The sequence below is a fragment of the Ostrinia nubilalis genome, chromosome 9, assembly GCF_963855985.1.
Source record: "Ostrinia nubilalis chromosome 9, ilOstNubi1.1, whole genome shotgun sequence".
NCBI classification, from domain to species: Eukaryota; Metazoa; Arthropoda; class Insecta; order Lepidoptera; family Crambidae; genus Ostrinia; species Ostrinia nubilalis.
The window spans coordinates 10,835,498-10,845,591 of record NC_087096.1 but is presented as its reverse complement, the minus strand read 5'-3'; the positions used below and the strand labels follow the sequence as shown (position 1 = coordinate 10,845,591).

Here is a 10,094-nt window from a genome sequence, read left to right as displayed (position 1 = left end):
CAGTACTAGGCAGTCTGTGTTCAACTATCACTCGGGTCGGACGTTCCTATCGCAAAACCGTTGGTTCACTCAGTTCCGATACGACTCTAGTGCTGTGTGTAATTATTCTCGTGAATATACTGAGTTTATTAATTTCTACGAGTGCATTTCATTTTGCCTGAGACCTACGCCATGAACCCTGAACAAGAAGACCCAGTCGCCAGCGACAGCGACACTTATCCATCCCTAGCGTTGACCAGAATTGTGCGCATACTCTGGAGCATGCTACATACAACTGGCCGTCGGAGAAGCATAGATTTCCCTTAAGTCTACTCCCGCTACCATATGGCACTCCGCTAAAACTCGTGAGGGGCGCCAACACTTGCTTTTGTATCGAAAATTAGTATGAGCAGCGCACGTGGTTGCCCGTTGTAGGCTCTATGCAACCACGCTATTTTAAACCGTGGCCCCTAAGCATGAGATGGGAAACTGCACTCTCTTGAATTCTCTTTAATTTGATGGTATTAGGGGAATCTTAGGAACGAATACAGACTTTACAATCGAGTTGCAATGTTACGTTTTCTTGCAATCTGACCTTGATTTTTCAAACACGTGTCAAAATAAAAAAATAATTTAAATCAAAAGCTCTAAGGAATATTTAATTGACAGTATATATTTAAAGCACAGATCACAGAAACTAAAGGGAGATGTGACAAGAGCCGCCCCCTTGAGCCTTGAGCCGGTGTCGCAACAATATGCCCAAAAACAGAACATATTGCTTGTGAAAGCAATGATGACAGCAGCGACGTCATAATGTAAACAGTTTACATTGCTTGCATAGTACTAAAGATTATTCGAACGTTAAATACTAATACTAGAGTGGATAATGAGCACATATTTTGATTTCTTTGTGTGTGTGAATTTCTAATGCGACACTGAGTTTCGAACTCAGTGCATTACTTAGCATCTCTCTCTATGGAAGCAAGTTATCTCCAAAATAACATTCTACACCTTTTTAACCTAGTCAGGTAATAATTTTATTAAAATACGAAGCACTTCATCTACACTGGTCATCACAAAAATCGGCCCACCTACGTTTTACAGGAAAACTCGTTTCTACTGACAAAATCATGGTTCCCCAACAATATTGGTGTTATTTGAAAGCCCAATAAATATCCTTAAAGAAAAACACATTTAATTTCCTAATAAACGATTAACATATACAATAAATGTGACTTGAAAAACTTGAAAAAAGACCTCACTTTGGGCTCACCTCTGGGATCAATTAGACCAATTTTTATGGTTATAAAACCAAATAATAATCTCACGTGTCCTCTTTAGCAGATGGATAGCGATTAATCCTAACTTAACAGTTTTATAGCCATAAAAGTTAGCTCAAGCGTAACTACCTATTTTTTGAAGAAGTGACTCTGGATTCTTCTACAGACACATTTTTGGGGTTAAATCCTTTTCTTTAATGAAATGAAGTTTAGAACTAGGCTTTTAAATAGTAATATAGTATAGTAATATTGGTGGGAAGTGGGGATGCATACGTTTGAAAGTGCTTGTCGCGGGTGGGTCGATTTTTATGATGACTAGTGTATTAATAGGATATAAAATATGTTTTAGAAGTTAATAAATTAATTATGCATAAAATATAAATGTTACGGTAAATATGATAAATGTGAAAATTATGAAATCGCCGGTTATTATGAATAATTACCTCATGATTTGGTAAATGTGATTAATATGAGATCATTTATGTGTGTATAAATCTAAATAGGCGGCTTAGGGGTGGCCCAAGGGCCACCCCCGCCGCTCCTTAACTTATTTTTCACTTTAAATCAAAACAATGTTTTAAAGGCATTATGGGAAAGTAACGTTACGCAAAAATCAGTCCAAACTCACTATGCCAAATTATATTAATAAATAATATCAAAATGTTCAAAATGTGAGGCTGTACATGAGCGCTGTACACGATCGAGTCGAGTGTTCTCTTTTATGATATTTGTTAGTATTAAGATTACATGATAAAATAATCACTGATAAATGTGATGATTTTTATCACTTTTACCTCGCCTGTCGGTAATTATTCATACTAACCAGCGATTATTCATAATTTTCAATTTATCACATTAACCGTAACAGATAAGTATACCACTTACATACTTTTTTTATAATTTATTTATTAAAATAAATACATACATAATACACATAGTTACACCCAGACCCGTCAAAAAATTCATCCTTTCAGTTTCTGCTCGGCCCGGAATCGAACCCGGGACCTCTCGGCATATTAGTCCGTTTCGAACCACTACACCAAACGGCCGACTTGAAACATAGACCTCTCGGCATAGTATCAAATGTATTTGGTCGCCGTATAAATCACCATTTCACGACACGAACGCACGTAAACGTCATGGCGGGAAAAGTGACACAGGTCCTGCCTTGACGGGCGCTCGCGCCATACTAATCGATGTCGGCTTGCGTATTGTAATTTATACTGATATTCACATCAATATTTTGACAAAGTGATTACTAATATTTAAACAATAACTGTAGAAATCTATTCTACAATGCATATTCTTTATTTTGGGATACTTTTATTGCAGTTATTGCTGTGTTTTTAAACCAAAAACCACGATCAAAATGTGACGTTAATCTTCAAATTTGCCAAATTATGTTTAAATTTTACTCAATAATGGTAGAGAAATTCAAGAATCCATTTCATTAATGGACAACAAGAATATATGTCCGATGATTATTATATATTTTTAAGCTTATTATATGAGCATAAATAATAGATACAGGACTTTGAAATTGAGTCTGCGGCAATTTTTCCGTAAAATGGTTGTGGGAGATGGGGCACTGAGAATTAAGCAAAAGAGTTTTAGTAAATCCATTTCATTAATGGTCAACACTAAGGATTGACCTATCTTTCGCAGTTATTCAATAATATCTGGGTGTTGCTTAAGATAGTAATTCATGCTTCCAAAATCTTAGAAATTCGCACGAAAATGTAAAATGGCTCTTAAGGACTAATTACTCAAAGCCAATTATGATTCCGCGGCGATGTATCCCCCGCGAAATTGAAATCGTACGCGGATATTCTGCGTGGTGGTCCGCGCATTGGTTGGGATCCACTCATTGGTCAACAATCAATACTAACAGAGCCCATATTCTTAAGCAACACTCACTAATCACATTTAAATTTCATTCAAGCCTGCTTAGATCAATCGTCCAAACATGATATTCATTTCAGATATGCGCTCACAAGTTTAAATCGAGTTTTCTCCGCGGAACTCGTACGATCGAAGATTTAGTTAAATTATTTACATAGATCGTATACACTTGGCCCTTAAAATTGAAATAGTAGATACATTTAACTATAGCACACGAATAAGTTAAAAAACACAAGTTTCAATCATTAAAAAAATATTATTATCCTATCAACTTAGTAGAGCCGTAACATCAATCATTTATTAGCCTTCACACACTAACGATTTGTTTGGCGATCTAGAGGCGAGGCGAGAATGTGACAAATCTGAAGTATGCAAAGGCTCTTAGATCCGTTAAATCATAGGTTATCAGATTCTTACCCGATTGCTACCAATCTACTTAATTAAAACACTTCATTTTAACACTAAACTCAATAAACAAATTAATTAAACTTAAGTGTCTGACAACAGGTATTTAGCAGGTAGAAGAGTGGAGCAACGTTTTTATGTTGTTTACGACACATCTCTTCTGGATGATAAATATTTTACATTAATGTTCTTATTTTTAACCAAAATTATTATACAGACGACACACAACCAAGCTAAACACTGTGGCATCTTATTTCAATGCAATAGATTCCCTTTTTCTACTAAAATGTATAGTTTGATGTGATATCAGACTATTTAGAACCGCCTAAGAAGCCACACTATTTAGCTTGATTAGCCATCATCCACACATATGATAGTAACTAATTACAATACTGATAAATGAACTATAAATCTTTATATTGAAAACACACTAAACATAGACTAAATAACTCACACTTATAATCCAGAATTGTTCTCGTATTTGCCTGCATTCACTTTTAAGTTTCAACCTTACATATCAGACATTTTCCACAAAAAATGTTTATAAATGTCAAGTAATAACACAAGTGCGACTATTCCTAAACGTATCTTTAGAATTACACACAAATACGATTAAATCTCAGTGGGGCAATATACTTTGAGAGATAATGGGGAATGTCATGGGCTGAGCCTGAGAGTTGGGCAAGGCCATCGGTTGGCTCGTGCTCGAAATAGTGATCTGCTGAGTGGAGGTCTGGTGGACGAGCTGCTGGGCCGAGGGCACCAGCTGCTGCTGCGCCGACTGCTGCGCCGCCGCCAGGTGCTGCGCCGACTGCTGCGCCGCCGCCAGGTGCTGCGCGGACTGCCGCACCGCCAAGTGCTGCGCGCTCTGCTGAGCGGCCAAGTGCTGCGCCGACTGCTGAGCAGCCAAATGCTGAGCGGACTGTTGAACCGCCAAATGCTGGGCGGACTGCTGCGCCAAGTGTTGCACTGCACTCTGCTGGGCCGCGAACTGGGGCGCTTGATGTTGGGGCACTACTTGCGGCTGCAACGCCGATTGCTGGACCAGCTGCTGGACAGCCGTCTGCGGTCCGGTGCTCATGAGCTGTTGCGCCGGAGGGGCCAGCGTCAACTGAGCGGGTGTCACGGCCACCACTGTCTGTCCTCCTCCCATCAGGGTACCCGAATCGCTGACTTGCATCAGTTGTTGGGCTCCGGCACTGGTAACGATGAGTGCTCCTGAATTACCCATGAGTTGCTGAGTAGTGCTCACGGTTAATATTTGTGGGGCCGGTGTCAGTAGTTGAGCTCGGGATGCTGCAGGAGCCAATGCTATGTTTGGAGGAGCGGCTGCAGGGACCAGCGCAGGCAAGGCTCCAGCTAGGCTCACGACTGGGGTCACACTGACTGTTGCCAGGGACACAGGTGCTGAGGTTCCATGGCGGGATGTAATTACGTCGTTTCTCATTGAAGCAGTTTGTACAAGAAGAAATTCATTCATGGATGTGAGTTGAATATTCTTTTCTGACAAGTCAGCCATTTTTTTTAACAAGACTCTGATATTATCATGAAGTAGTTTTACTTTATGTTCTAAATTTTCACAGTTTGGGCATAAATTTGTTGCTGCTAAAACATGTTTTTCAATAGTCGGTTCATAACTTGATAGTCTCCTTATCTTAGCATCCGGTGGGCCATCTTCATCTCTTATGGGAGGCGGTGGTACATTATATGGTGGTGGAACAGATAATAAAGGCAATTTGTCACTACCAACAACATCTGGAGGGTGTACTAGTTTACATTCCAAATTAAAACATGTCCCACGTACGTATGCCTGGCACACTGGTATACTGCGAACGTCACGAGGGAAATCACCATTTTTGAAAAATTTTTCTTGTTGTTCCAAAGTGCAATGAATAAACTTGCAATTAATTCTAAAGCATCCCTTATTTTGAAAGTCGTGACAAAACCGGAACATGTCTTTCAGTAAAGTTGGAGGTGGTATATCATGAATAAATCGGCAAGCACTGTCGCGAATGCAATAGCCGCGAATGAAATCTTTGCAGAAGCTGAAGGGTGAGAGTGCCGACAGGTCACTATCGTCCGGCACATGCCCCTCCGTCATCATAGCCATCGTCCTGAATTTCTAATGGGTGACTAAAATGTTTACCCACCTCCTCGTATAGGCATTGCCAATATTATTGTAAATCAACTCAGTTCAAACAGCGAGATTGTCTAGGTATCAGCTCACCTTGGAATATTTAAGATTTCGCTTTGCATTTCCTAGTGAGTATTCATGTTAACACTAATGACAGAATTGTTTTAGTTGTTAAATCAATGTACCTACAATCAATCAATCACAGAGAATTAATTAATTGCGCAAACAAACAACAATTTTCGTGAATTGTTCGCACTTTTTTCACATTTTGACAGCATTTGACAATTTTGACATTTGAGAAACTTGACAGTCAATGAGCTGATACAGAATCTATGGAGTCAGTCGAAAATGTATTATTACGTGCTCTGTGGTCGAATGCATGCAGTGCCATTGCTTTAATCGCTCTTACACTATCTTTGATTTTAATCAATAAAAATCATTCACTCATTCGAGTGAGTTGGAGTGAGTGATTCATAGAGTGAGTGATAAACAGTGTTGCCAACTCGGATTTTGAAAAGGTCGTAGTAGGACAGATTAAAAAATTACGTAGAAATGGTACAATTTTCATATAGAAAATACGTAGATCTACGTACTTTTTTTTCTGAGTGAAATGAAGAGAGTAGGGGTAGGTAAAAGTAATAAAACGACAATTTATATTACCCTATAATTAAATTTTTTAAAAAATAAAACCGACTTCAAATGCGTGAACACAAAAAAAAACTAAAAATTAAAAATATTGCGTATAAAAAAGTTCATCCCCAATTTTCCACCCTTGGGGGTGAAATATTTTCTTCAAATTCGCATGAAACCACCCTTTTGATAACAACAAAAAAACCTATTCAACAAAAAAATAATCGTTCAAATTGATTTATAATCGGCGGAGATATTGCGTATAAAAAAGTTCATCCCCAATTTTCCACCCTTGGGGGTTGTTTTTTCTATTATTAAATTTAAATGGGACCACCCTTGAGGTATTACCTATACGCCGAAAAAAGATTTGTTCGAATCGGTTCATAATTGGCGGAGTTATCGCGTAACAAACATAGAAAAAAAAAACATACGGGTCGAATTGAGAACCTCCTCCTTTTTTGAAGTCGGTTGAAAAGTAGTAAAGTACACTTTTATTATGTATCATTTTCAGACAAATTAAATTTATACATAATTATATTTGTTGGAAAGAAGGAAGGAAGTTGAAAAATATCGAAATACAACAACACCTTCGAAATCTTAGCACAATCTTAGTTCGAAATATTTTTATAGTGTCAGTGACATTTACAGGGGGCGCTGTACAGCATTTTTTCTATGGGGAATGTCAAAATAACATTATAGATGACCCACGCTGAACTGTCCCGCCAAACTCAATGACAGAGGGGCGCTACCATCGTTCAACTATATGGTTTCCAACATGGCAAAAATCGGAACCAGCGATCCGGTATTGACGGTGGCGCCCCACTGTCAATGTCATCGACAGGACAGTCCAGCCCCCCTAGACAAAACGCACTTTTTGATCGAATCGAAAATCGAATCCGTCAAATTCCATACAAAAAAGGGGCTTTTCGACCACTTTTCGACTGGTTTGCGATTATAATTGCACTTTGTCTAGACCTTAGATTAATAAAACCTAGATAGATAGTCAGTGCACGAAAAGTGAGGCAGTTTTTAGGGAGCCGGCACGGCTCACCCGTAAACTTCACATGAACTGTCAAAGTGAAAAATTGGTAAACACGTCCGACGAATTTTAATTAATTAAAACGGTTTGTGCTGTGAAAGGGTGTCTAAAATACATCAGAAAAACGAAAGAAAGTGACCAGTGTTACATTTAATAAGTAAGTACTACAATTAGACGCGTATTTTGCTTGAATTTGGCTTTCAAAAATTAAATACGGGAATGATACCAGTAACAAGAAAATTTTTTTCCCAATTGTTCGCCGTACAAATACACTTCCTTTTTTATGAAATCGAGACTTTTAAGTCGATTTATCTTATTGTTATTAGGTAGGTACTTTGAATTCAATAAATAAGTAAGTACATGATGCGTTTTGTTTTTGTTAATTATAAAATAATTAAAAACGTATTAAAAATTTCCCTACTTTCGGGAAAATCGCCTTCACTGTCTACACTCCCCAACAAAATTGACACTAATGACATAAGATTTTTGCCTCACTCTTGACGAAGCGTTTGTATGAAGACTATCCATCTAGGTTTTATTAATCTAAGGTCTAGACCCCCAGTATTTTGGAACTATAGTTCCGACTTTTGCCACATGCCAAATAACCGTGATCGGAACCATGATCGAACTTTTTCGCGAAAGTAAAGGAAACGATGCCCATTCAGCCTATTTTGCTAATTTGATAGAAAATACGTAGATTCTGGGACTAAAGTTCGTAGGTTTGCAAGGAAGGCTTATCTACGTAAAAATACGTAAAGTTGGCAACCCTGGTGATAAACCAAATCTGACGTAAAAAAAATGAGAAAAAAAAGTTGCGTGTGCGTCCATTTTTATTCAGCGTGAATTTATTTACAAAATGAATTAATTTATTGTAAAATACAGAAGATTCAGTTAAAATCTGGTCCGGTGGCCATACTTCAACTTTACCCATTTAAAATGAGGTACTATACTGAACTAAATGTGACATAGAGTGAAATCTTTCTCAAAAGACTATTTTTCTTTAAAGTAGATGTTTTTCAGGTAACATTGTCCTCATATAAGTGAGAAGATGTTTAAACAACAACTGTCGCCTCGCAGCGTGCACCCGTACCAGACTACCATGATACCGCGGAGTGAAATGCAGTTCATGACTGCTGCACAACAAAGGGCGAAGTATCCGTGGGCCGAAGAAAATAACACTGTTTATCAAGTCCCAGGAACAGATAGCTCAACTTCTGATAATGCTTATCATGTGAGACTACTAAACTATGTATAAACAATTACAAATTGTCAAAATAATCTTAAATTACCTATCACTGTTATTGTTGCAGGTACCTCATTATTACAATACCTCAGTGAGAGATTATGGGCCACCTTCACCTGTTTACCAAGCTCCTTACACCACAGGAACATGGCATAGTTATAAGAAGAAAGATAAAATTAATCAGCGGCCTCCAACTGAAGCATACTCATTCCCTCCTTGTGCCTCGGCCTTTTCACTTCCGCTGTGCGAAGTTGAACCAAGAACTATGAACCGGTCTCCAATACCACCAGTGCCATCAGTCAGCCCTGAAGTGCCAATCATTGGAGCTTGTGGTGGACATTGTCCTGGATTTGAATATGTGTGCTATTATATTTTACAGGTAACAAATTACTTTCAATATTGTTGCTTTTGGTTTAGTTCCTTATTTTTTATTCCTACAGTATACATTATTGTTTATAATTTATTGCATACATACATTGAGATGGTATAATTTTGTTTCAGGTGATATTTGTAGTAGGTATACTAACTGGGATCTCATTATGTATTGCTGGAATAGTATTACGTCGCACAAACCGCAATGGAGACCTTGGTGTATTAGTTTATATAGGTAAGAAAATAAAAGCCATGTAGAAAATCTACTTACCATAACTTTAATAACTTGACAGTGACTGGTAAATAACTAATACATGTATTTTGCTTTTAGGATGTCTATCTTCATGTGTTTGTGGTGTTTTGCTGGGTGTTCAGTGCTGTGTTCGAAGGGAAATTCGACAAAGAAAGCTCCGGGCGAATATGCACATACCCATGCAATCTATACAGGTGACTAATTTTCATAATATCACTGGATATCATGTAAAGAAAAGAAAAGTTAAATAGATATTTATCTAACACCATTTAATTTCAGTCACAACACTCACTAACTTAAGACAGACATGTTTTTGGATTTTTTTTAAACACTCATACATTAATTCAGTCTATCTAAGACCAATTTTATAGTATGTCCTTATTGCAGGAGACACCAGCCACTGCTTGCCCATTGTTAACTTCCACACTACCTCACAATCAAGTATACAGGTTGGTATAATTTAAATTGTTTTTCATATTATTACTTTGTAAGAAATAAAATACTTTCATATCATTTTTTAGAGGTTCAACTATTGAAAACATATTCCAAAAATATGGCTTTTGTTCACAGGCCTACTGTAAGTATTTGTGCTGAAGAAGAAGAGACTGGAGTTCCTTGGTGGCGTCGCTCCAACAGAGACTGATTAGTTTTAAGTTTATTTACAGTGACATTGTATATAAAATGTAACTTTCTCTTAAGAACAAGGACCATAACATTTTTTTTATGAATATAACATATTTTGCTTAACTACTTTCTTTTCTTTTATCCTGTAAATAAAATTATGACTAATGGATAGGCAGTTACACCACCATAATGTTTATGGGGGACATGGGGTCAACAATAGATTTAAATGCCTT

The 10,094-nt window shown here is 37.6% G+C and overlaps 2 protein-coding genes across 2 annotated transcripts; one reads left to right on the top strand and one right to left on the bottom strand.

The window, feature by feature from the left end:
- Positions 1-3,016: 3,016 nt before the first annotated feature.
- On the bottom strand, positions 3,017-5,996 carry LOC135074622 (zinc finger CCCH domain-containing protein 10-like). The gene has a single exon (XM_063968982.1). It carries the CDS (start codon positions 5,674-5,676, stop codon positions 4,186-4,188), a length of 1,491 nt encoding a protein of 496 aa, XP_063825052.1. The 5' UTR covers positions 5,677-5,996; the 3' UTR covers positions 3,017-4,185.
- A 2,000-nt stretch (positions 5,997-7,996) lies between these two features.
- Positions 7,997-9,984, top strand: LOC135074620 (uncharacterized). The gene is made up of 7 exons (XM_063968980.1): positions 7,997-8,310; positions 8,390-8,600; positions 8,680-8,991; positions 9,114-9,219; positions 9,316-9,431; positions 9,625-9,686; positions 9,808-9,984. The coding sequence occupies exons 2-7, from the start codon at positions 8,418-8,420 to the stop codon at positions 9,878-9,880; spliced, it is 852 nt and encodes a 283-aa protein (XP_063825050.1). The 5' UTR covers positions 7,997-8,310; positions 8,390-8,417; the 3' UTR covers positions 9,881-9,984.
- Positions 9,985-10,094: the final 110 nt, after the last annotated feature.